Source organism: Mus pahari, chromosome 5, assembly GCF_900095145.1.
Source record: "Mus pahari chromosome 5, PAHARI_EIJ_v1.1, whole genome shotgun sequence".
Lineage (NCBI taxonomy): Eukaryota > Metazoa > Chordata > Mammalia > Rodentia > Muridae > Mus > Mus pahari.
Window position 1 is genome coordinate 34105055 of NC_034594.1, and position 27842 is coordinate 34132896.

A 27842-nucleotide genomic window follows, 5' to 3' on the forward strand; every position below is an offset into this window, starting at 1 on the left:
TAAAGAAAAATACAACTTTCCAGAACATATTTGTTAGAAAAAAATAAACACTTTATTAGCTCAGAAGAGGACAGAGCACCCAGAAGCTTAATCCCGTTTTCATACCATTAATTCTGTGAATCTGAGCATATGTAGAACTTCTCTGAATTCAGTTTCTTTATGAAAAAGCTGGCGACAGGGCTGGTCTTTAAGAACTAAGATGACACATATTCTGTGACACTGTGACTTGAGGTACTTGGGAAAGTCATTTGCCCCAAGTCTCTTTCTCATTAGCTAGAGATGCTATCTTTAGGGTTGTTCGTTAGCTTTTCCAGGCACTGTTCTTGAAGCTAATAAACCAGGGGAGGAATTTAGGATATATAGAGAAGCACATCCTACTCTACCCTTAAGGATGGTGTGGAGGCCAAGTCTTTAGCTGTCGTCAAACCACACATAGTAGTGGTGACAACAGTGCAGACAATAGGTTTCACAAGTTAGAGGATGTATATGATCCCCTCCTGTTTAATAGATGTGACTTATTACACAGCCCTCTCACCACAAGGAAGTTTAGAGCAACATCAAGTTCAATCACAGCTACTGTGTAAAGCTTGATGGTCCTTAGGATTGCATGGACTTTCTGCTTCTGGCTTATGACATGAATTTTATTTTAACTCAGTTTAACTTCTTTATGAAAACTGTTGGAGGCATAGAAAATGAATCTTTCCCACTCCAGTGTGACAATTTAAGCATAATTAACAAACCTAGAGGTTGCTTTCTTGATTATTTTCAGAATTAATTTGGTTTGGTGTTGAGGTAGGGCAAAGGTTTAAATTAAAATAACTTGGAAAAAGCACACATTTGAAAAATTAAAAAAAAAAACCACACATTGCAACAATATTTGTACCGTTTTTATTTGTAAAAAATAACCATCTGAATGCACGTTCATTGTAAGTTACAGGTAAGTACTCCATTGCATTATTGAGCATTCAGTAGTTGGGAAAGTATTAACCTGTGCTTGCGACGATTCATACCGGTCCAAAGTCCTTCACTGAACCGAAAGCCATTTTTCCTCATTTTTACACTCAGAACATTTATCAAAGTCATTCAACTCCAATGTCTACATCTTAAAAGTACAGACAAAACTCCCACTGAAATCATCACATAATAGTTTATGCTGTTACACATATGTTTTACAAAATGTAACACTGGCACAAGATGTGTATCACCGTGCTTTGCAAGGATATATTGCACATGCTGAAGCATCGTCTGTAGACAAAGCTACTGAACAAAGGGTACTTGCATTGAGTCTTCAGATCACCATGTAGGAAACACACGGAATGACATTCTACAAACACGCTCAGATTGTCACTATCTTAAAACGCTGTTCCCCTATAATACTGACCTATGGTTTACAGTTCTGTAAGAAGAAAGCATTTTAGTACTGCAAAGTCAAACATAATTCCTCTAGAAAACGCAAGCATTTTCATTTCAAAGCAAAGGAGGAGAGGACTAGGAAAGGAGACACTTGGTACATTCAAAGAAAGGGAAACTCACTAGGATCATATTGCTCCAATAACACACAAATGAAAAAATACAAAATGTTTCACAGAGCATTTCCAGGATATACAAATATAAAAAGGCACTCTAACGTCAGGTTACAAGACCACAAAGGGATAAGTTCATCAACAAGTGCAACGGATGCACAACCCAAGCTGCTGAATAGTGTGAAGCGGAACTAGTGCAGCAAATCCACCTGGTGCTCTTGTCCCAAAGCAATGACAAGTCAAGCGGCTGCTTGCTGCCCAAAGTACCAAGACCTACCACGGTGCCCTGTTAGTAGTGATGGATAGAAATCCCCTGAGCTATTGTTTACTAGGACTTTAGGCAATTTGGAGAAAGTAATGAATTTACCAAAGATGGGCAGACACCAGGGACTAGGGAGGGGCGATCAAACATGGTCCTTGTGGCTGTGGTTGACATACAATCTGAAAACAATGCATTTAGGTAAAAGCACTGAGCAACTAAGACTACTAAAAACATTTTCCCCTCAGAAAGCAATGCTGCAAACATTTATGAGATAACTAGATACATAGAATTTTCAGTTTTCAAAAGTTATTTCTTTTAAAAAAATTTTGGTCTTGTTGGGCAGGGGGAGGAAACAGAGCAAGAGAAGGGGAGATGGGGAGACAGACAGACAGAGCAACTCAGAAGAATGGCTCTTTGTAAGCTTAATTTCCTTGTGTTTGTACACATCCTCTATCAGAATGAGCCAGGGAAGGCCAGCATAGCTCCGTGGACACAGTGTCTCCTGCTAGGTCACTGCTTTGTGGAAGTGACCCCCTTCCACATGGGCTGCATCACTAGTAATACAGGCATTTTATTTCCTGCTTTAAATGCCAACCCAGTAAGACTTCCACTACTCACTTCTAGAAAAAGACAGGACAGCACATCACACTTCAATGTGAGCACTCACTCAATCCTCAGGATTCCCTAAAGATAAGGTCATTGCTGCTCCTTAGTAGGTCTGTCTACTTGTTTCAAATGTACCTGCTCTAAACGAAAGGACCAGAGGGAAGGATAGATTACACCAAAAATGCAAAAAAAACCCAAAATGTTGCTGGTATAAAATTTTTTCGATGACATCAGTTTCAATTTTATAAAACTACCAAACAAGTTTTCATTTGTGAAGAACCAACAAGAGTTTTAATTAAATCCAGGATATCAAAATAGTAAGGGCAAAGTCTCTTATAGCTTGATGAAAATGATAGGACACATTATCTGAGTCTGGTCCAGATATGATAGGATTATTTTTAAAACTCTCAAAATGCTATAAAATATAAACGTCAAAGGAGAAGAGAAAGCCTACAGTAAAACATTGCAAACGCATGCCCTGCAGCTGCAGACGTCTCCCCTGAGTCTTCAGCTAGCGGAATAGAGCACTCCGGCTCACTCGTGTTTGCTTTTTAATTCCCTTTCTTGGCATAGTGCCCATACTTGGCATCATTTCCTGTTAAGTGTCAGGACTGTGTGTCATTTTTGGTGTGGTTTCTGTAGTCTCTGGGTCTTTCTTTGGGCTACCTTTGTGTATATGATCTGCTACATCAGTTTTCATCACACAGAAAGGCTCTGATTGGCTATAGAATGGGGTCAAGCAATGGACAAACCCAAGGGTCAGCTGGTAGTCATGGGAAATGCTGCGTTTAACCCCAGAGCTAATGGTTAGCCCAGAGGCAAGGGTATTTTCCCATGTACTTCGTTATTCTAAATAAGGTACATAACAGAGAGATAGAGAGAGAGAGAGGGACAATGAGACAGAGAGAGACAGAGACAGAGACAGAGACAGAGAGATATGAGAGATGAGAGACACAGAGAGAGGTAAGAGAGAGAGACAGAGACGAAGACAGAGAGCAATACCTAAGGGTATTTCTTGGCATCTCTTTCATTTCAAATAAATATAAACACATTTACATCAAAGTATACAGACATATTCTCTAGTTTAAAAACAAAAACCTATGGTCAACACATCATCAGTTACAAATTGTCAAGCCATCAACTAGAAATCTGCATCATTAGAAATATAAAATACAATAAAGACTGGTATGCAAAAAAGATTACATTTTAACCCCATAGAAAAGTTACTACAGTTCTCACTTGCATGTAGAAAGAAAAACGTTTAAAATATCCCAGTTTAGGCAGAAGCATTTTGGTCCTCATGGAGAGCTGGTTGATGAAGTACATACATAAATATACACACATGTGTGCATGTGTATGTGCATAATTCTTAAAGTCTCATTCTTCTTTTCGTACAGCCATTCCAGGTGGAGAACGGGGTCCATTCAACCTAGAAGCTTTGGCAGAGGGAGCAGACACAGTATTCACAATGCTGATTTCATTACCAAACAACTGGCAATTGGCTTGCACTTCCACACCAACCATTTCTGCTTCCTGCCGTCATTTCCTTGGCTCCTTTTCAGGCACACTGTCACTTGTGGCATGACCTCGGCTGAGCAGCTAATTTGCTACCCTACTATTGAAGGACAGTACCAGCCATTCTGATGCCCTTACAAAGTTAGTATTTTCATCTTAGAGCAAATTCAAATGAATGGTAACTTCTTATTTGACTTGCATATTGTTTCAAGTTTTGGCACAATATAATTTCACCTGAAATGTTATTGGATAAATTTGGGATCCATTACTCCATTGAAAACAGACTCACACATTTCTTCGGGCGCTATTTTGTTTGTGTTTAACAAAAGAGCATGAACAATGCTCACGTTCATCTCGCAGCTTTAACTGAGATCCTAGGAAGACATTCTAGGCATTTACACGCTTCCTACGGAGGAGGCAGGGTAGACACCCTTAAGAGGACAATTATGTCTAAAGATGAACCTTGACCTTTGACTTCTAGTGAAGAAGTAAACATCAGAGTGAGAAGAGCATCCAAGCATTTCCCATCTCCTCTTCATGCCCCTCCCAGGGGACATGAATGTTACCTTGACCCACCTCACAGAACTCATTGGTGAGGACGTGGGAAAAAAATAACTCATTAGACTGAATATTTGTCTCTCTGTAGCATTATCCCCAAAGATGAAGAATACTTATTTTTTTGTCCTTACTTAAAATGAGAGGTAGACTTTCACAGAAGTACCTTAGACCTAAAGAGAACACGAAGCAAAACAAAACCCAGGCCATCTGCGTGTGTTTCAGCCTACCGCCTAGTTGCCCTCTTTCGGTTAGACTGCCTCCTTTTCTGCTGGCTTCTGGAAGCTTGGCCTCAAATGTCTGAATACAATATAACCTGGAATTCAAGCCTCCATCCCTTCCTGAAACACAGGTATTGGGGGGGAAACACCGCTATAGTCCAAAGTTAGAATGTTTCCGAATCAGAGTCATTTTCATTGTACCCATCCTCAGAGCCCACATTGTTACTGCAAAGACTAACCCTACTACCCAGATTGGAGTGGGTCATTCTGCTCAAATTGTCTTTTCTAAAACAAACGAAGTTGACAGCCGTCATTGTACTGGAAGGAGAAAAAGTCATCATGGTAGCCAGAATGAGGGCCAGGCAGTCAGCCACGTCTTTGTTAGGAGCACAAGCCAGGGCCGGGGTATGACCTGGGCATAAATGCAGACAAGGCACTGGTTAGTCCTGGGGGTCCAGAGCTGCACGGCATTCCACAGTACATCTCCTACAACCTCGAGAGTGGAGATGTATGTTGAGTTAGAATTCATGCCAGGTAAGAGGAGTTACTTCTCACAAGTCATGCGGGGGGGGGGGGTGAGACTTGAGTGGGACAGGGAGCACGTGAATTTCATGGAAGTTCTGGGTTTAGTTTTGCCTCATATGTCTACAGAAAGCACAATATTATCCTAAGTAAGGCAGATTCTAGCCTTCATCTGGAGGACAGAAACACATGGCAAGGAAGGGACATAGGGGACACAAAAGCCACAAAAAACTAGCAATAGGACATCCAAGAGGGAGTTTCTGCGAAGAGCACACCATAAACCGTCAACCTGGCTGAGGAGCCTCATTCTGACAGTAGCCATTCTCTATGGCAAGTACATGTGTCAAGCAGAAAGGGTAAAACCAGTAACTGGTGTCACTTTATATACATGTCATAGAAAGCACACACCAATTTATTACTCTAAACCTGGAAACCATCTAAAGAGATCAGACATAGGAGGCTGGCTGTCAGTAATGACCATTTAAGGGAATTTCAACAGATCTTAAAAAAAAATCATGTCATCAACTAAAGCCACAAACCTGAACGATCATAAATGCGGGACAAATGGCTGTTTGCCATAGTTACATGACACTACCATTCAGACTTGAGGCTTCAGAAACTCATAAGAAAGCTGGACCCCAACACACAATCTAAAGATTGAGCTGCCCTTGAGATGTACTTGCTATTGAGCAGTGAGCGTTCTCAGTCAATCGGAGGATCTGTTCTGATAAAAGCTGGTTGTTGTCTCCTGTCACTGGACATGAAAGCCCTGTGCACTCTCAGCCCCAAAGAGACTATCCATCATTACAGAGTGAAAACAAACGAAAGGGGTCAGTGTTTCAACCCTTCATTCCTGGGCTGGAGGGGATGAGTGAAGGGATTATTAGTGCAGTGTAATACAAAATGGTCTCCAAATGTTTCCAGCCACTGGGCACAGAGAAAACTCTGAGAAAGGCAGGCTCTAGTGACACAGCTCCCGTATCCATAGATACAGACTGGATAGAGTTAAGAGCATGATGACACCAATTTATTCTAGCATCTCCATTTTGGAGAAAAACAAGTAGATGCCTTCATTCTAAGCTTAAGGTATATAGCGCTGATCAAGGTTAAAGAAGAAAAGATGGAGAACCAAGGAGAACAAAGGTTAAAAGAATTCTCTGGACTTCCTAGGTGAGCCATGATGGGGAGAAAGCAGGGTACAGGCTAGGATACGTGGTGCGGCTAAGATGATACTGTGGCTGTTTACTTCTGAGAAACAGGCGTGAGATGCTAATTCCAGTACCTGTATTGAGCAGTTAATTGAGTCGTGTTAACATATCAGAATAATTTAATTAGATGTCGCACTGCGAAAATTACTCAATTCGTAAATATCCGCCGTGAGTTCCTTTTTTGCTTCCCACGGTTAAGAGGCATTGTGCGTGCAAAGGTCTTTTAGTTGGATCTCTAGTATTCATTAGTTTTTATAATGTAGGAGAGAGGAAGGCTTATGATAAGAATTAGCTCATTTAGGGAAGGCAAGTCATAAATGACAGGAGAAACGTCCAGCCTAGACCTTAGTTAAAACATTTCATTCATGTTCCTCAGCCTTCTCCATGAAGAATGTAAGTTGTGATACATATTTTACAAAAGACAGTTGATCTTGGAATGAACTGCTATGTGAGGCTCTGTCTCTGTAGAGCCATGGAGTGTGCACTAATGATGTATGCTTCTTTTACTCCTTAGTGTATGCAGCTTCCCAAGGTCAATTTGAAAGGTTTTTGACTGAACTATGCTCAGATGTTACGTGCAGCATGGAGAGCAATGGTGGGCTACAGGGAGACTGTGTTGTACAGAAAAACAGACGGAACACACTACCCAGCTTGATTTCTTATACACAAGGCATTTCCAAGGGAAAGGAAACCCCTTACAGGCTTTTAAGCAACCCCCATCTCTCTCACTGTCCTCTGGCTTCAACCAACACAATCTATATCAACCTTTAATTTTTCTTACTCACCATTTTCATCTACAGCAAGTACGCAGGCTCCTTTGGCCAGCAACTCCTCAACTACCACCTTCAAGCCATTGCGTGCAGCGACATGGAGGGGTCTGAAAGACAACACTGAATATCAGCTTTGATAATGTTTCTGTGAGTGGTATAGCTGGGACCTTTCAAAAGCCTGCATGCTAAAGGCTTGGTTCCTAGGCTTGGTGGAGGAGGGAGGTGGCAGATCCTGCAAGATTCTGTGGAGCACAGTGAGAATTTTCAGATCACTGGAGCATGTCTTTGAAGGCACTGTAAGACCCTAGTCCTTCCCACTCTTTTGTTTTGTTTTGTTTTTTGTTTTGTTTTGTGAACAGCTACAGGTTCCTGTCAAAATGTGCTGCCTCATCCAAAGCAAAGGGGCCAACCAATCATGAACTGAAACACAAAACTATGAGCCCAACAAGCCTTTTCTCTTCATGATTCCTTGGGGTATCTGATATAAAGGAAGGCCAATTCTTAGTTTAAAAAAAAAAGTGACATTTGTTTAACTTATATCACTAAAAGGAAACTACACTTAAGAATCTACAAATAGCACATGGCTATTTTTGCTTTTGAGATGAGACGTGTTGACCGTATCTTTTCCGGGTATCATTGATTCAGTTATTCTTCTGTTTGGCCCCGATCTCTCTGCAGTGTTATAAATAGCCTACATCTTAAAAAGTCTTGGTGAAAGGACAGAGGGGACCGGAAGAAGCAGACAAGCTCTGCTGTATTCTGTAAAAGGCCCTTCACTGGCTAACTGAGTCACTCACATTGGGGAGGAGAGCTCTGACGTGCTGTCTTTGGGACATGACCCAACTACTGCTTTCGAGAACTTTACACAGTTCATTGGAATGAGTGGTATTAATATATACTCTTCAATCTTTTTATTATTACATGCTCATAGATGTCTCACTAGATTATAATACCTTGTAAAAGAGTCCTGCACTCAGTGTAATGTGCCATGTCCTTTAACAATCTTAAAGGAAAAAAAAAAAAAACCCCTCCAATATTCTTTGCCTTTAAAACAAATGCACAAGCAATCTCCCAAAATAGAAAATGAAACAGCTTTTAGATCCTTCACACTGAGGGTTACACTGAATTATATTAAAATATAATTACAACAAATAAGCTTAGAAACAGTTGGAATGTATTCTGGGAACCTGATTTATAAACCTGACATTTTCCAGTCAGACGACAAAACACTAATACATAAAACAAACACTTTTCCCAGATGTGTCAGTCCATAAGCCCAGAAGCTTTTTCTAAAAGCTCACTAAATTTATCATGAAGTACAGCAACACTGGTGAGGAGAACAAAGATCTTACAAATAATATGAGTCATATCAAAATAAGAGTTCTACCTGAAATCACACAACTCTAGTCAACAATGCAGGTTCATGAAGGTGAAGCTAGAGTGCCACCTATCACCGCACTCCTTCTCAGAGATAGACTTGCATGTGTCAGGCTCTTAATGGGTCTTGTATAAAATAGGATGACTCTGGCCCCGCTCCAAGTGAGACATCTTTACCAACCCCTTCCCTACAGGCCAAGGCTCAGGGAACACCTCAGGGAAGAAGATGGGGAGGAGAGCTGTGGCATGCTGTCTTTGGGACGTGACCCAACCACTGCATTCGAGAACTTATAGAAGCCGTGTTTAACTGCATATGACTTGTACAAGATCAATCCAGGCAAAAATCCCAACATTGATGGGATAAATAATCACTCGACTAGGTCCTGCCCCTTACCGAGGGGGTGGCAGTGGGGCAGGGAGAGAGTCATTGTTGGCGGATGTAGCCACTAGCAGGTTTCCCATGCTCCAGTGGATGGTCTACACGCATGCATACAGACTGGATGTAAAGGGTTAATTGAAAAAAAAATGGTTAATTGGGACAGGGATTTGCTAAGGGGATCTGGGAGGAGTTGGAGGAGGAAAATGGTGGTGGATATGGCTATATTTCACTGTATACATACATGTAAGAAGCTCACAAAGAATAAATACAAATAAAATCCTGTGACTGTGGGCCCAAGTCGAGCTACAATTGTCACACTCACGTCTGCAGCGCACTGTTCTTCGCATTGATAAGGCTCTCGTCTTGTATCTTGTCAAGTATTAACAAGGCACATTTCTCATGGCCCTGATTTAAAAAAGAAGAGCAAGAAACATGAGACAGAGATATAGAAAAGGCTCCTGAAGGCTGACTTGACTGAACTTTCAGCTGAGTACCAGCTTCCTCTGCCTGAAAACATGCGAGACTATTTTCTGAGTAATTCCTTTCTAAAAAGTTCATACTTAATATGAATATTTTCAAGGTAATTTTTAAAATTAATGTCCAGAGAGTGAAAGCAAATGCAAGCCCAGTAGGTCAGAGAGTGATGGAGGGCAGAGTCAGCAGCATCCTTGGAAACTTTCAGCACTGCCTGCTAAACATACAACATTTTCCTCCTCCTTCAAGTCTTCAGTTACTACTCCAGTGATCCACTTCTCCTGGAGTTACCATGACACTGGACATCTGTATCACATATCTTCATTTCTTCTGATGCTCTGAAGAAAACCTGTTTCTGGTGTGTGCTATTTCTTTAACCTCCCCCCCCCCCAATGCAGGCATCTCTGGATCATAATATGGCAATTGATGCTTGATAATTAAAATATCAATGATTGGGTCTAGGGTTATGGTTACTAAGCCTTTGCTAATGAAGGGCATAGACGACCATTGATAGTATTGCCTAGGTGTATTGATAGTATTGCCTAGGTGTCAGAGATGTTAGAGATGTTGACGATCTCTGGGATCGACAGATGGATCAGCAGATGCATGAGGATACACACACATACACACACACACACACACACACACACACAGAGACAGAGAGAGAGAGAGAGAGAGAGAGAGAGAGAGAGAGAGAGAGAGAGAGAGAGAGACTGACTCCATGGGCTGAGGGTCAAGAGAACGTGGCCCAGAGGGCTGCCTCATTGGAGCTAAGAGCAGCCCAGATGAAACATAGTAAGTAATAATGGGGTTATTGATAGAAAGGTAGAGTCTAACAGCATTGTGCTGCCTAAGGTATATTAAAATATAAAGGCTGTGTGTGTCTTTAATTCAAGAACATAAATGGTCTAAGGTAGGAAGAAACCCTGCAACAGGGATTTTTTTTTTCAATATTTTTTATCGCATTGACCCTTTCTTCTCTCCCTTCATTTTCATCTACAGTTGACAGCATCCTGAGAAATGGCCATCTAAGTAAAGTCCATGCTATGTAGGTCCCAGGTGGACAGAGGTCTCAGGTACTGTTGTTCCGATTATAACAGTAAGCAACCGGGATTTAAACCCATTACATACTTTACTGATAGCCAGGTGTAAGGGAGTATTCAAGTCCTTATCCTTCACAGCCAGGTCAGCCTGGGCACTGTTCACCAAAATATCTATAGACAAAGCCAAGAGAAAGTTACTTAGACTGAATGCCAATCACATAGTTCAATGTGGCTACAAAACAACATGAGTGAATACATATTACAATAATATTTAACATTTGTATTTAAGGAGTAGTTTCCCCGCCAGATTTGTTCCATTCAAAGGGGCGCTGGGTGGGCTAGTGTGGATTCCCTGCCGAGTTTTGCTCTTCTACCAGTCCTCAGCCTCTAGGCTGAACCCAAATACAGTCGGGATCTCCACACAAGATGATTCTGCTATCATATTTTGTTTCTAAATGTTGGGCAATTTCACTCAAGTGTTAGCTTACTTGGATGTAGTCCTCCAGTGATACAGTTACAAAGAGCTGGAGATGACTGAGTTCATGGGCAACTTCAGTAAACTGGTCCCTTTCAGATGTTCATGCTAGAACAGTGCTGGCTCTTGTTCACAGCATAAGTACGTACCCACAGCACCTGCCTGCCCGTTCTCAGCGGCCATCATCAGCGCTGTTTTCCCTGAATTATCTACGGCATTCACTTGAGCATCATGTCTCAGAAGCAGCTGCAAGCACTCAGAATGATCTCCGAAGGCCGCCGCGTGGAGGGTTGTCCTGAAGGTTTCAGACACATTATGAATTTATGGCCTTTCAACTTTGTCTGCAGAAACTACCCAGAAACCTCTGAGCCATCTCTCCAGCCCTCTTTCTGACCTTTTAATCTCGAGTTCTGGTGAGTTCCCACTCTTCTAGCAGAGAGATACTTTTAACATTAAAGGTTAACTTGTAGCTAATTGGTTGGTTAGCGAAAAGTGTTGAAAGCATGCATCATCTAATGCAGATGGTGGGTTTCTGGGGAGGGCAGATGGGCATTTCTCATCAAGCAGGGAAAAGCGTTAGCCTTGATGAAATAACTCCACTGCTAGGATTCCATCTCCCATACACACCTGCCCGTGCAAACAGGTTCACATATGAGTATAAACTGTGCCACTTAATAGAAATAGCAGAATACCGAAAGCAATATGAATATTCTTCTAAAGAAGTCAGGTATGCAACATGCTATGTATTCATTCAATGAAATAATGTGCTTGCTTTACAAAGCAAGGTAAATCTTTATATTTGGTATGGAAAGATATACACACATACACTAAAAGTAGAACTTGGCAATATAAATTCCATTTGCATAGAAATGACCCATGTGTGTGTGTGTGTGTGTGTGTGTGTATATATATATATATTCAATGTCTATTTTGTAGGTATGTATGCAGGTTGTTAAGAGAATACAAACGGAGGATTGATGTGTGCCTGCTTCTCTGTGACTCAGAGGCTTGAGACTCTAGACCAAGAAGGACAATCTCTAAGTCTAACCCCTTTATAATACTTGATTTAAAAACATACTATGCCTTACTTTCTTAATTAAAAAATATTTTCTTTTGGCCAAGGATTGTGCATGTACTCAGTCAGGAAGATTGTGAGCTTGAGACTAGCCTGGGCGTCATAGCTAGTTCAAGGCCAGCCTGAGCTACACAGCAAGACTCTAAACACTAAGGGCTGGGGATGTAGCTCAGTGGTCCTTTTTGCCTTGTCTAAGGCCCTGAATTCAATCCTCAGCACTACCAAAAGTAAGTTTATATAAAATTAAAAGCAAATGGTCTACTATTCAAAATTCAAAAACAAAGGCCGAGACTCAGGACCAAGAGTATGACAGCTTGCATCGCTTACCTGCCTTTGTCATCCCTGCAGCTGACAATGCTGGGGTCTATGGCCCCCAGGAGCAATGATGCACAGCTCTCATGACCGTTTATTCTAAAATGAAAATAGATTTCAGTATAAAAAACCTCATTAAAATTATATAGTCCTTCACACCTCATCTTTACAAGCATTGCATACTCATCAATTTGATCTATTTTTAGAAATCTGATGCCAACCTTTGGGACAAGCTACAATACTGTACACTGACCCCCTCCACTGCTTCCATTAAGGGCCTCTGTGTCTGAAGAGACTCTGGAACACCACTCATGTGAGGTCCCAAGTAGATGACACCCAGCCACCTAAGTGGAAAAGTCATAGATCCTTCACACATGAAACCATCCTGGTTAGTACTTTAAAGGTTTGTTCATTTCGATTTTATGTGTTTCAGTGCTTTTCCTGCATGTATACATGGGCACTGCATGTGTACCTAGTGCCGGAGGATGCCAGAGGAGGGCACTAGATCCCATGAAACTGGTATGGATGGCTGTTAGCCACTATGTGGGTGCTGGGAACCAAATCTGGGTCTTCTGCAAGAGCAGCAAGTGCTCTTAATCGCTGATCTATCTCTCCAGCCCCTAAAGCCACTCGGATTCTCTCTTACCTACTCTTTCTGATTCCATGATTTGATTTCATGCCTCTAGTGTATTTCCACTCAAATGACCCAGCTTCATGCTGAGCCCACAGACAATGCAAAGACAAGGCACTTTCGAGCCTTGCACCCCAGGCTGACTCTCAGAACTCCGACTTAAGGTCACTGCATTCTCTGAACAACATTTCTCTCTATGAACTTGCAATAACAATTAAATTTAAAAAAGAGGAGGAGAAGGAAAAGGAGGAGGAGAGGAGGAGGAGGATGGGGGAGAAGAAAGAATGGTGAGGATGAAGATGAAGAGTTATAGGAAAGTTTTCCTGGTAGAAAATTTCCTAGCTACAGATATATTAGTATCAACCTTGACTTATTTTTCAATTTGCGGGGTGATAGGGGCTACCGCTGAAGATCTCTTTACATCTATAAACCATGCCTCTTCAGTTTCCTCAGGTGGTACACGAGTCACCTTGGAAATGTAGCCTCTGGAAAATCATTGACCCGAGTTGAATGTTTGGCTAGCAGGCCTCTTTGTCCTTAGCAGCAGAATAGAATATATTCGTCTTATCTGTAATCTAAATGCTTTCTCCGCCTGTTAAAAAAAGGCACTTTTTCTACATGAAGTTAAAGGAGCAGAAGTGGCTGCGTTGCCTTGAGAGAGTTTCTACTTACATTGCACAGTGCAGTGGAGTGAAGGGATTACCAATAAATTTTCGAAAACATTTTTGCTCCAAAAGTACCTCTATGCAGTTTTCATTACCTGCAAGGAATAAACACGTTTAGAGAGCTCACAAGAAGGAAAGAAACTTTGGTCATGGTGGTTTGTTTGTTGTTGCTGTCTTGTTTGATTTGGTTTGGTTTTAATTCCCTAGTAAGAGTTGAGTTGAATGCTTGTTCTCTCTAGAATAAAACTAACAAAATGCTAAAATATTATTAACTATGCTCACAGGTGTTCTGAGATACAATGAACAAATCAAACAGTGATGGCCATATGGCCTGGTAGAGAGATAAAGAAGCCGCGTCATTTGCAGACAGAATGCATTCTAGTCACCCTCAGCTCTTTATAGAACCCTACCATCAGCAGGCCTCAATTTTCCCGTGGATATAATAGGGGAATTTCCTTTCACCTACACGAATAGTTTAACTTACTGTTATGTACTCAAGTGAAGGGGCACGTGCCTCGTAGAAAACAACAACAAAGAGCTCTAAGTGTAAAGCACCATGGCTGTGTTTGCGGCAGAGCCTGACCACTGTAGGTACCCAATGAGCGTTTTAAAGTGAGTAACAAGTACGCGTGAAAATGTGAGGCACTGTGGTGAACAGCAATGATGGGAGACTCTTAACAACTAAGGTTTCCAGTGCTGTGATAAAGCACCATGACCAAAAGCTTCGTGGGAAGGAATGGTTGGTGTCAGGGCAGGAACAATAGGAGAGACTGTGGAAGAAAGGTGATCCTGGCTCCCTCTTCATGGCTTGCTCAGCCTGCTCTTTATAGCACCCAGGATCACCAGACCAGGGTGTCACTGCCCAGAGTGAGTAGGGCCCTCTCACATCAACTATTAATCAAGAAAATCTACCATAGGCTTGTCCACAGGCCAACTGGGTGGAGGCATTTTCTCAATTGAGGTTCTCTCTCCCCAAATGACTCTACTTTGTGTTAAGTTGACCTAAAACTACGCAGCACAGCCCATTTTGTTTGTATATGACCTGAGAATTTATTTGTGTCTCTTTGGGGCCGTAGTTTCCTGTACATATCCACCCATGTCACAGATGATGTGACTTTATAAAGGACCTGAGCATAACTTTGGAAGGTGTAGTGCAATTCTGGGGCAGGAGGGCATGGCTGGCCAGTTGGCTTTAACACAGATCACCATCCCAGAACCTCTTCTTGACTGACCTCAGGGCGAATTTGGTTAAAGTTCCCATGTGGGCGGTTTGAAATGTGAAAGTATGAACAAAGCCTTTCTTGTAACTAACGAGACAAGATAGTGCTTTGGAAGGACTAGGAAGCATATGAAACCTCTAGCAAGTAAGTGGCATTGTCCAGCTTTCTATTTGCCTCCAAACATCACCCTCATATCATAGACATATTATGAACCCCCAAAGGACCAACTTAGGACAACATGTGCACATTCCATTCCTCAGTGGGAGACCGAGTCTGCACAGCTGACACTGGAGAGTGACATGCCACTCTCAACACTTCACATTGCCCCGTGGAGGGGAGCTGGGCAGCTTGGACCTCAGACTGAGAGGGAGGCTGCTCTAGAATCCTGGAAGAGAGGATGCTTGGGAAAAAGTCTGCTCTGCTTTGCTTGCATCTGGAAAGGCTCAGCTGCAGAGTGTCGAACCCCAGGGAGGGGATGTGGTCTGTGACCAGCCTGTGTCTGCCCTCAGATTCAGCACCCTTCTGCACCCTTTCTTTTCCTGTTGTGGATTCTCCCTTGCCAAGCTGCATGTTAAAATATTATTTTAGGTAAAAAATTTATAGTTGGCCAAAGGTAGAATAAGAGCAAAAATAAGTTTTTATTAAGGCAGAACCAATGAATGAGAAGACTAATGAAAATGCAGGTAGTTTTAACTCAATGTAATTGAGCACAGAAACTCTTCCCAAAAAGTATAATCACAATTTCCAAATTAAAACTCCTAGTGGAACTGAAATGCAAATATAAAGCTGCAGAAGCAGAGTTGGGAATATTCATAGGCGATACCCATTCTCCCAGGGGCTAAGAGATCTTCTTAAGGCTGATTATGGGGGTACCACAAAATACGATTCAACCACACAAAACTTCAAAACACTTGCATGGAAAAAGGCATTCAAAACAAGTAACAGAAACACCCCCCAACACACAACACAGAAGGTTCACACAGCCAAGACACCCTGCTCTTACAGATGCAAGGGAAGAGGGAAGCTGTTCACCAAGAGAAAGCAGGGATGGGTGAAAGGCCACCTTCAGAAAGGGAACAAGAGCCAAATAAATACGGCATTACATTATGAGATGCAAACTTAACCAACCAAGAAAAAGTTACCAAAAATAAAGATATACAATCACACTGGGCTGGCAAAGTTGTAGCAAAAATACGTTTATCACATTAGGGCAACTTTTTGTGCAAAATATTATTCCTTACCATTTAAAAACATGCCTTTTATTTAAAAAATTCACTTCTAGATATTTAATGAGATTTTCATGATATAATATGAATACACACTGCTACTTTGTTTATGGTAGGAAAGAAATCCTAAAATTAATCTAAAAGTCCATCAGAGGGGGATCTGGTTGAATAAAAAGCAAGTTCTAAGGAACGTGCGTATGCATGAATGTATGTGTGCGAGTGTGTATGTAGATGTGCATGTGTATAGCTACTAGTATATTACTATTAAAACTATTTATTGGTGCATATAGTATCTAAGGATAGCCTGCAGTGGGATTTTAAGGAAGTACTAATAAAAAAGGAAGGAAGCTATGGGATGAGACTTGTGGTATAATTCCACTTAAAGTATATGCATATTTTTTTATTTATAATCTCAGAGGAAAAATTATGAGACATGCATACAAAGTTATATCAGAAAGCGGGTTTGGTAAGAGAAACTGTTAGCTTAGTTTTCCCTTCTTTAATTTTGTGACAGGGTTTCAGGTAGCTCAGGCTGACCTTGAAGTTGTTATATGGTTGATGGCACTTTGGATTTCTGCTCCCTCTGCCTCTACCTGCTGGGTGCTGGGATTCCAGCATTGCCACCATACCTAACTGTTCTAATGCAATGCTGGGGACTGAACTGGGGCTTCACGCATGTTTGACAAGCACTCTACAAACAAAGCCATACCCTCAGCCCGCTTCAATATTTGTGAATTGATACAGTTAGCACTCATTTCTCTTTTGTTCCAAATAACTGAGATAAATAAACTTGAATATTCCAAGTAGCACACACAACAAAGCAAATGTGGAATGTGGATATTAAAAGAGAAATGCCAAAATCTAAACTACACGTCTACTAGCGTTTACGAGTGACTCTACTGAATGTGAACTCTACTGTATGCTGTTTTATTTCTACCTTCACTGTTTTAATACTTCATGTGATTCCTGGTTATCTGGTATAGATCAGGAACTCGGATTACAGTTGCTTAAGTCCATTGGTGACTCTGATGAGGTGACACAGGAAGAGGGAAGCAAACTAAACTTTACTCAGCATCATGACAGCCACAGGGGTGGGGATGAGGGATGTTTAAAACAACATAAGACGGACAAAAGCCATGTCTGGGGTGCAGACACCGGTAACCACCGCATACGGGCAATGTTCTCACCTCCACTGAGGTCACAGAGGTGCGAGGCCAGAAAGTCAAGCGGATGACATTCGACTCAGATGACATTCGACTCACCATTGTAACACGCCCAGTGCAGTGGCGTGTATCCCTGGTTGTCTTTGAGACAGCAGTCCTCTTCAGAAAGCACAATCTGGAGCAACTCATTCAGCCACGTGGCATGGCCCCGGGCAGCCGCATAGTGCAAGGGCGTCCTTCCCCTGGAATCTTTACAGAGGATTGATGCTTCTTGTTCCAGCAGCATTTGCACACATTCCTCATGTCCTGTCATAATCTGGCGTGTTGCAATTAAAATGCAAGACAAAGCTCATTTGGCTGGGGATAGAACTGTCAAGAGTGGAAGGTTTCCCCCGCCTGGCCTAAGAGGTAGGAGGCAGAACAACCCTAGCAAAATCCTTACCAGAAAAGCCCAGGAGAAGCATTTTGGAGCTATCTCTCCAAACATAACTACGGGTGGCATCATGATACCTTAGAAAATACTAGCTTCGGAATCAAGGAGGAATATGCTAAATCCTGGTTGTCCACCCCTGTCAGACGCAAGTTGAGTCTGCCTTTCTCTGACTCAGTATACTCACTATGAGAAAGGCAGAGAAACAATGACCTCATAGGTTGCCCAGTACTAAAGAGACAGCACAATCACATGGTGCAGCGGGCACGGGGGTGCAGTCTGGAAATATCTCACAGAGTCTGTACACAAAGCTAGAAAGCACAGCCTATTCCACACTTAGGCTGCCCAAGAGAGCTGTTAGCCTAAGCTAACGTGCACAGCACATTACCCTAATGGACATCATGGGGTCACAAGGGTTTGTGTATCTAAACAGCAAAGGTGCAGTAAAAGTTACACATGAAAGGAATCTTCCTCAGCTCCATTCTAACCATACGAGATCACTGCTGTATGCACGGGCTATCACTGACAGACATATATATGTGATGTCCCCTAGACTGCTGCATGGCCCAAAAGAAGTGCAAAGACACAAGAACTGTGATTATGTTGATAATCATGGAAAATACTTTTAGTCGCCAGCTAGGGTGCTTACATCACTTCTACATAGCAACTTTATGATTTTTTTTACCTTTGTCTCGTTAGCCTATTTTTTTGTCCTTCAAAAATTAAATCAGCAGATGTGTAAAAAGACTTGGCCACAGGACACATAGATTGCCATCATTTGCTGCACCGAGCAACAGAAATAGTGTGACTGCTCAACACCACTGAACTCATTCTGGCAGCTGCACACATGGAGTATTATACATTCTGTATACAAAATTATACAGAAGAAGACTTAATGCCATGGAGAACGGTCCTTTATATATACTAAGAGAAAGAGAGGCCATAGTGTGTGTCTAAGCATGCTCGTGCATGTGTGTATTAAATGTGATCATCTCCAGGAAGTATGATTGCTGGTGATTTTGATTTTCTTTCTCTATATGTAAAAAATTCACTTTGCAAATTTTCTACACTCTGCATTTTGTAATCAGAGAGGAGAGTGGGTCCCTCCAACAGTAGCTATCCATGTATCTATTATCACAGTCCAACACAAACTCCTAAGACCAGGACCAAACTGTAGCTTTCATTTGTGTCATTGTATAAAATTCTGTAATTTTGTTTTGACTGTGAAGCTAATTGGATATATTATGAAACATCTTTTCCCCTAAAGCCTCACACAGGGAACACTAAAGCAAGCTCATTGAGGAGGTACCTGACTGAAGCAGAGGGAGATGTACGTACCCCTCTATGTAAAGCCGTGCATCCCACTATGTCAACTGCATCTACGTTTGCTTCCTTTTCAAGTAACAATGAAACGGCATCAATGTGTCCATATGCTACTGCAAGCATCAGCGGGGTTCTAGGAGAGAGAAATCCGAGTTTTAAAAGGAGATTAAAAATAACAACAACAACAACAATAACAACAAAACAACCTAATTCCAGTGAGAGGAGAGGTCTCTTTCTATCAAAAATTTCCCAGTATTTCCTATGTTTCTAATTCGCTACTCCATGCCATGTAGAACAAGCCACATGGAATGTTGGCTAACACATAGGGCAGTCACATTAATTCTAACATTTTTCAAAAGTGTGTGGCAACCACTCCATGCCAGCCGGCTGGGGCGTGTGCGCACGCAGAAGAGCCTCTTGCCTCCATCACAGCCTCTGCTGTCCCAGCAGTCGATGTTGGACTCTGCCCAAGATTTGCTTGGATGGACAGAGCTTCCATGCTTTGAAACCAAATCTGACCAGTGTAGAAGAAAGACAGGGGGCCCTGCTCTAGCTGTCACTCAAGCTCCTGTGCCCGGGGACAGACCTAGAGCCTTTCTGTCTGCACTTCCTTATTTGTTAGAAAAGCCTGGGTGAAGACTAGGCCAACAGATAGAAACTGAAAACAAACTTAGGAGAAGATATAAATCTTTTTTATTATTTAGGAATTCTTTATTATTTCCAGGACAGAAACTAACTCTGGAGGTCTGCCTTTTTGCCATTATTTAGAAAGTGGGTAAGTGGTAGGTAGCTTTAAATGTCAAAGGTAGGAAGGAAGAGGAAATACTAACGACTGGGAAGCATGGCTACCACAGGGATAGGAAGGCGCTCGCTGCCGCTAAGACACTGAGTGCTTCCTTCCCTTCAGTACATGCTCTGGTGGCTGGCCACACATTGGTGCTCTTGGCTCCTGACCCACGAGTGTCACAGAGGGGTACTATCCTAGAACTCGGCAGTCATCCCTGTGCACTGCCCAACAAGCCAACCCATCAGCTCTGGGGACTGACAACAGCAGAAGGCCACCATGAAAACACTTACTGTCCCTTGGCATCTTTCACATCAACCACTTCCGGGTTGTCGGCTGTTTCAAGCAGCAGCCTCAAACACAGTGTATGACCATTAATAACTGAAAAAGAAAATGACAGAGATTTGTTTTACATAAAGCAACACGACAGGCTCTCTCTCCCAAGCGAAGCTGGTGGACAGGTCAGTTATTTCTCGCTGCTGCTAACAGGTGGTCCCAGCTTCCAGTTCAAGATGGCCCAGGTGGCTCAGGGAAACCCTGTCTCCCCCCCTTTCTTTTTATCCAGACACTTCACTCTTTGCCTTCCGCTTTCTGTTTGCGGAATTTCTTAAGCTCGCTGTCCTTTCTTATCTCCTTGTAGTGGGCTGGTAAGTGTCCCCACCTGTCAGTCCACTCCACTTCCATATAACCATCCTGTGTCTAGCCCATCTCCAGCTCTTTCTAAAAAGGAGAAGGGAGTAGGGATGAGAGAGAGAGAGAGAGAGAGAGAGAGAGAGAGAGAGAGAAAGGAAGGGAGGGAGGGAGGGAGGGAGGGAGGGAGGAAAGGAAGGAGGGAGGGAGGGAAGCAAATCTCAAGGGATGGTAAACTGCTCCTCCATGATAAGATTTCCCCTGGTACTTGAAGAGAAACTTTAAAAGGCCTTACAGCTGTCAAGGGATCCACTCAGGGGTAAGGTGAGGACTATCCTTAGCATGCCGGCCATGGCTTGCTCTCTGAACAATACACACTCACAAAGAAAACCAAACTTCCCTTGCTCTGGATATAGCGAGAGAATTGAATGGATAAATGAGGTTGTGTTGAGAAAGGCTCCTCTCAGAGCTGTTTTACAGTCATTTTAATTGCTGGCCAGTCATTAAAGAATGGTAATTTAACTTGCACTGTTTTCTGGTACAACGTTTACTAGAATTAGCTCACATTCATCGACACCATTCAAATGCACGGCAGGAACAATGCCCATGTGTTAGGAGCCACGCTGTTCGGCTCCTTTCTCAGCATCCACTGATGCATACATATTGGGAGGACATATGATGGACTGGAGTTCCAGGCCACATCCTATCACGGCTACCTCTGCTGTCGTTCTCAAAATTATACAAAAGCCTGTTACCTTGTTGAAATGTGCAGGGAGTTTAATGTATCCCCAAAAGGAAAAGATTGGCATAGGGCTGACAGCTAAATCCTCTCAGCAATGGCTCAAGGGATGGAATCAACAGGACTTGGCTTTTCTTTCTGTATCAATTTGATATTATTTGATAGTCTTTAATGCTCAGAATCATTCCAAGGACATTTCAACTTTGGCTAAACATAAGAAAAAAACTATCTCAGTTCTCATTTGTCATCCAGTACACCAGAAATCATCTACAGCAAGGCTTTTGGTCTTTACTTAGCTGTCTGAATTGAGCTCACAGCCCTAAGGAAAATTTAGGTTCCCCCCGCACACACACACTTAGAGTAGTAACCTCAGTTCTCCTTGGGTTCCCATGTACTGTATCCCCCCCCCCCAAATTGCCTCCTAGTAGAAAGATATTAGCGTTGTTGGCTGTGCCCTGCTGGATCCAGCTCTCCGGGAGACTGGCACAGTCTCTGACAGCCATTTTAAAATACTGCTCAAAGCCACAACGGTCACTGTTTATCTGCGCTGAAACCTCCAATGTTTATTCTGGCTGCCCCTCCTCACAGTACTGAGGGTCTCGACCAAAGGAACAGGCTTTTCAAGTGAACTGTGAAAGAAAAAGTCCAGCTAAGTTGATCCTCAAATCCTGGGGTGAAGCTTCTGCCCAGCAGACATGTTGTGGAGAACAGTTAAATGACAGCCTGTCTTTTTAATAGATGGCGTGAGGGAAATCAAGAGTGAGTCTACTTGACCACTAGAGGGAACCCTTGGACCACACCTATATCACAGTGGCAAATGGGTGAGGATGGCCCTTCATTATTCACCAGTTTTGTTTTGTTGTTGTTGTTTTTTTGCTTTGGTTTGTTAATTTATTCACAATTTTCAAGGGCAGCCTTCCACAATCAATCCAGGCCATTTGCAATTGTTAGGAATTACATAGTAACAAAGTGGGTTTCCTGGCTTAGTAGTAGGCAACCACTCTTTAAAATGAGCAAATTTGATTTTGACAATAATACCAAGGAAAGCATGCCCTAAGAAGCAAAAATAATGGTGGAAACAAAAATTTATAATTGGCCACCCCAGCCATTACTGACCTTTTCCTGGCAATAATTCTTTCTAGACAGGTAGGCAACAGGTAGGCAACAGGTAGGCTTTCTCTATTTTTGTATGGTGTCTGTTCAGTGGCTTGCAAGTTAAGAGATATAGATAGAAATCATCATCATCATCATCATCATCATCATCATCATCATCTTCTTCTTCTTCTTCTTCTTCTTCTTCTTCTTCTTCTTCTTCTTCTTCTTCCTCTTCCTCTTCCTCCTCTTCTTCTTCTTTTCTTCTTTTCTCCTCCTCCTCCTTCTTTTTTTTTTTTTTTTTACAAATAATTAATTACATTTGTATTTATGTTGTCATGCATTTGTCAAGGTAGATAGGCATGTAAAGGTCCAAGGACATCTTCAGGGAGTCAGTTCTCTCTTCTGCCATGTGGGTCACAGTGATCAAACTCAGGCCGTAGCCTTGCAACAAGAACCCTCACCCACCGAGCATCTCATCAGTTCCTACAGAAATATATCTAACTGTCTAGCATCCCTCGAAAACAGTCAACGAATGAGACTCATGCAAATCTCTTAGAAACATGTTCTCATTCCTTCACTTCCTCTACGAGGCCACGCCCACTTACTGCTCTCTTTTGAAAAATGTCATCTTCCATCCTTTTCAAAGGCTACCACAATGGAATCGCCTGAGCCAAAAGGTACTTAGGCTTTAGCAGGTCCAGAGATCCTCCCAACCTGTCTTCATCTATGTGTGCATCCCTCCATATGTGGTGCAGAGACATTCCAGAGGAGCCCCATCCCTTGTTGACTGATGTGCACATGTACTTGTTAAGGGTTTCTGTTTTGATATCAGATGCGTCAAGGGTCAAAGTGAAAACTGAATGAAGCGGTGTGCAGGTTGAGAGAAGGATGTGTTTATTAGCTCCTTGTCTGCTAGCCCCCTTGCAAAACAGTCCTAATGATGCCATTAATGCCCGTGAAGCCACCTTGACACATTTTCCCCTTTTATTTAACTCTGTACATGAGTTGTAAAACTCAGGAATACCCAAGACCTACCTGAGGCATGAAGTGGAGTTCTTTTGGTGACATTGTCTTTTACAAAGATGGATGCGCCCTGGTTAACAAGTGCCTCCACGCATTCTGTGTGTCCCTTGAAAGCAGCTAGGTATAAAGCTGTCCGGCCTTTCTCGTCCCTGATGTCCAGGTCCACTAGGGACTGGAGAAGGACCTCCAAGGCTTGGTGGTGCCCATTGTAGGCCTGCAAAAAAGAAAGCCACAAATTGAACCCTTACTTGCCTCAAATCCCACAACAACCCACCTGAGGTGCCAAGCCTCCTGAGTCTCAAACTCCAAAGAGCCCCTTGGATCAACCCTTGGGATGGAATCTGAAGCCCGCACACAGAGGTTAGGCAGAAACACTAGTTCATGAACCTCTGGTTGCAAGCAAATGCCTTTGTGGTTTTCTTTCCCTTGTCAACTAATTTGCTCAAAGGCATTACATCCATCAGTATACATTTATTAGATCTACAATCTAAAAATCTAATTTAGACAAATGGCTGTGTGAATTACACGCTCATCTCTCAGGAGAGCCCTAAAGAAATCAATGGACAATACAAGAAGATTTTCAGGAATCTTTTCTGTTAATAAAGCTAGGGGGAAAAATTACTGGAAACATTGGGGACTCTTAATTCAATCTGTACATGCAAATCTTCCCTCACAGCTCATCATGTGACTGACCATGAGGGTGTAGGCGACTTTCTTAATTGTACTTAGAGTTTTGAATTCTCATCTATAAAATGAGAGCAATAAAAGCTGCCTCCTGGGGCTGCCACAAAGATGAAGAGAGATAATTGCAGTGGCTTTGCACGAGATCTGATATGCAGTGGAGGCTGTTCTCTTTCCTGTTATTTCCTCCACTGATCATAACGAAGCCACTGAACCAGTTAGGGAAATACAGGACATGGGCCAGGGCCAAGTTCAGATCTCTTATGATGTCCTAGGTTATGTAGTACTAAAAACAAGAGAGACAGTCTGAGACTTTTAATTTAGTCTACAAAGGGAAAAAAAATATTAGTCACATGCCTACAATACATAAGAAAAGGATCTTGAAAATAAAAGAGAATAAGAGGTAAGGTTGTCTAGGGGGAAGTGGGTCAGGGAGATGAGAGAGAAATAGGCAAAGGCTGCCTTAGGTGGCTTCAGATGTCCTTTGCCATTTGCAATTTTCTCTGTACTGCTCCTCAAGGATCTATGTATTTGCAAAAGATTTAGCATGAAGGACTATTTTCTTTTCTTTTCTTTCTTTCTTATTTATTTATTTTTTTTTTTTTTTTTTGGTTTTTTTCGAGACAGGGTTTCTCTGTGTAGCCCTGGCTGTCCTGGAACTCACTTTGTAGACCAGGCTGGCCTCGAACTCAGAAATCCGCCTGCCTCTGCCTCCCGAGTGCTGGGATTAAAGGCATGTGCCACCATGCCTGGCATTGACTATTTTCTTAATATAAAAAGAACTTTAGGAAATGGTTTCGAAAAATAGGAAAGTGTGCAAAAGACCCAAAAATGCAGTTCACAGAGAAAAATAGAAATGTAAAATGCCAACAGACGTTCAAAACACTATGGAAAATGTTTATAGTGTTATTTTGTAACTACCTGGGCAATGAATGAAGAGTTTGGCCAGGTCCCCCAATATCATTAAAACTGTTGTGGTGGTGGTGGTGGGGGAGGCAGGGGAAGCAATCCTAAACACTCTGATGGGCGTATAGGTTGCTATGACTTTTGTGGAGGGTAAGAAGAAAGTGTCCAAAAGAGGTTTTTAAGAAACTATGTTGCAGAAAATATATTTAGCATGGCCTCATTTATATAAAAAGAAAATGTATGTAAATATTTATATTTGTGTATACTTCTATAGTCACAGGAAAAACTCAGAAGGATACCAGAGAAACCAATAATAGTGGTCACTTCTAGAACTAAGGGGTATTAAGCTATGTGTGTACTTTAAATTAGCTTATGCCCTTCTGGTTGGCACCAGCTCTGGGCCACCTTGAGCACAAACTCGGTGGAAGGTCCCATGGTCCCCAGAGGACTCTCCAGGCTGCAGGTGCTCCAGCACACCCAAGACCTTAGGATCACTGGTAAGTGGAATGCAACATCTGTTCCAAACCAATCGTAATGGGGCTGTGACAGCAGGAGCAAGGACACAGGAGCCCTGCCTGACCAGTGGGTTCCTTCTGGTCAGTGCTGGTATACCTTGGTTTTGAACACAGCAGACAGCCCCATGGTCCCCAGAGGAGATACCACTTCCAGGCACTGTAACATGCCCAGGATCTTTGGATTCCAGGATTCCAGGATCCCAGGATCCCAGGAGCTTGGTCACAACAGCATCTCAGGGTCTCAGAGGAAGCTTGACTGCCAAGAATTCTTTCATACCCAGAATCTCAGGTTCACAGGATCCTGGAATCACAGGATCACAGAGAAAACTGGACTCTGAGGTATCCTGAATTATAGGAAAGACAGGCTCAATATATCCATCAGATATATTGAGGGCAGCAAGCACTGGAGATAATCAGATGGTAGGAGGCAAGCATAAGAACAGAAGCAACAGAAACCAAGGTTACTTGGCATCATCAGAACCAAACTCTCCCACCATAGCAAGTCCTGGATACACCATCACACCAGAAAAGCAACACACGGATCTAAAGCCACTTCTCATGATGATGATGGAGGACTTTAAGAAGGAAATAAATAACTCCCTTAAAGAAATACAGGCGAAAACATCCAATCAGGTGAAAGAATTGAACAAAACCATCCAGGATCTAAAAATGGAAGTATAAACAATAAAGAAATCACAAAGGGAGACCACTCTGAAAATAGAAAACCTAGAAAAGAAGTCAGGAGCTAAGGATGCAAGCATAACCAACAGAATACAAGAGACAGAAGAGAGAATCTCAGGTGCAGAAGATACTATAGAAAACATTGACACAACAGTCAAAGAAAATGTGAAATGCAAAAAGATCCTGACACAAAACATCCAGAAATTCCAGGACACAATGAGAAGACCAAACCTAAGGATAACAGGTACAGATGAGAAGAAGATTGTCAATTTAAAGGGCCAATAAATATCTTCAACAAAATTATAGAAGAAAACTTCCCCAACCTAAAGGAAGAGATGCCCATGAACATACGAGAAGCCTACAGAACTCCAAATAGTTTGGACCAGAAAAGGAATTCCTCCCATCACATAATAATCAAAACACTAAATGCACAAAACAGAGAAATATGAAAAGCAGTAAGGGAAAAAGGTCAAGTAACATATTAAGGCAGACATACCAGAATTACATCTGACTTCTCCCCAGAGACTATGAAAGCCAGAAGATCCTGGGAAGATGTCATACAGACCCTAAGAGAACACAAATGCCAGACCAGAATACTATACCCAGCAAAACTCTCAATTACTATAGATGGAGAAACTAAGGTATTCCATGACAAAACCAGATTTATACAATATCTTTCCACAAATCTAGCCCTTCAAAGGATAATAAAGGGAAAACTAAAACAGAAGGAGGGAAACTAAGCTCAAGAAAAAGCAAGAAAGTAATCTTTCAACAAACCTAAAGTAGACAGCCACATGAACAGAATTCCAACTCTAATAACAAAAATAACAGGAAGCATCAACGACTTTTCCTTACTACCTCTTAATATCAATAGACTCAATTCCCCAATAAAAAGACATAGACTAAAAGACTGGTTAATATAAACAAGACCCAACTTTTTGCTTCATACAGGGAACCTACCTCAGGGACAAAGACAGGCACTACCTTAGAGTAAAAGGCTGGAAAATAATTTTCCAATCAAATGGTCCCAAGAAACAAGCTGGAGTAGCCATTCTAATATAGAATAAAATTGACTTTCAACATAAAGTTCTCAAAAAAGATAAAGAGGAGGCACTTTTTACTCATCAAAGGTAAAATTTACCAAGATGACCTCTCAATTCTGAACATCGGTGCTCCAAATGCAAGAGCATCCACATTTATTAAAGCAAATTTGCTAAAACTCAAAGCACACATTACACCTCATACAATGATAGTGGGAGACTTCAACACCCCACTCTCATCAATGGACAGATCCTTGAAACAGAAACTAAACAGAGACACAGTGAAACTAACAGAAGTTATGACACAAATGGATTTAACAGATATCTATAGAACACTTCATCCTAAAACAAAAGGATATACCTTCTTCTTAGCAATTCATGGTACCTTCTCCAAAATTGACCATATACTTGGTTACCAAACAGGCCTCAGCAGATACAGAAATATTGAAATTGTCCCATGCACCCTATAAGATCGTCACAGACTAAGGCTGATCTTCAATAACAGCATAAATAATAGAAAGTCAACATTTATGTGGAAGTTGAACAACACTCTACTCAAAGATAACTTGGTCAAGGAAAAAACAAAGAAAGAAATTAAAGACTTTTTAGAGTTTAATGAAAATGAAGCCACAACATACCCAAACTTATAGGACACAATGAAAGCAGTGCTAAGAGGAAAAATCATAGCTCTGAGTGCTTCCAAAAAGAAGCTGGAGTGAGCATACACTAGCAGCTTGACAGCACACCTAAAAGTTCTAGAACAAAAGGAAACA

The 27842-nt window shown here is 41.9% G+C and overlaps 1 protein-coding gene across 4 annotated transcripts in view; it reads right to left on the reverse strand.

The window, feature by feature from the left end:
* Positions 1 to 889: 889 nt before the first annotated feature.
* The window catches only part of Ankrd44 (ankyrin repeat domain 44), a 277518-nt gene continuing 250565 nt past the window's right edge, over positions 890 to 27842 (reverse strand). For 2 of the 4 annotated variants that reach the window (XM_021197304.2, XM_029538309.1), the window contains exons 18-28: positions 23259 to 23460; positions 20053 to 20140; positions 18991 to 19108; positions 17322 to 17538; positions 13621 to 13708; positions 12333 to 12416; positions 11080 to 11225; positions 10544 to 10626; positions 9261 to 9343; positions 7198 to 7289; positions 890 to 3827 (exon numbers count right to left, since the gene is read on the reverse strand). In XM_021197304.2, the coding sequence (XP_021052963.1) occupies positions 3769 to 3827; positions 7198 to 7289; positions 9261 to 9343; positions 10544 to 10626; positions 11080 to 11225; positions 12333 to 12416; positions 13621 to 13708; positions 17322 to 17538; positions 18991 to 19108; positions 20053 to 20140; positions 23259 to 23460 (1260 nt within the window). In that variant the 3' untranslated portion in view covers positions 890 to 3768. Of the gene's footprint in view, positions 5095 to 7197; positions 7290 to 9260; positions 9344 to 10543; positions 10627 to 11079; positions 11226 to 12332; positions 12417 to 13620; positions 13709 to 17321; positions 17539 to 18990; positions 19109 to 20052; positions 20141 to 23258; positions 23461 to 27842 lie in introns of all 4 variants that reach the window. The other 2 variants (XM_029538308.1, XM_029538307.1) reach the window with 1 other exon arrangement.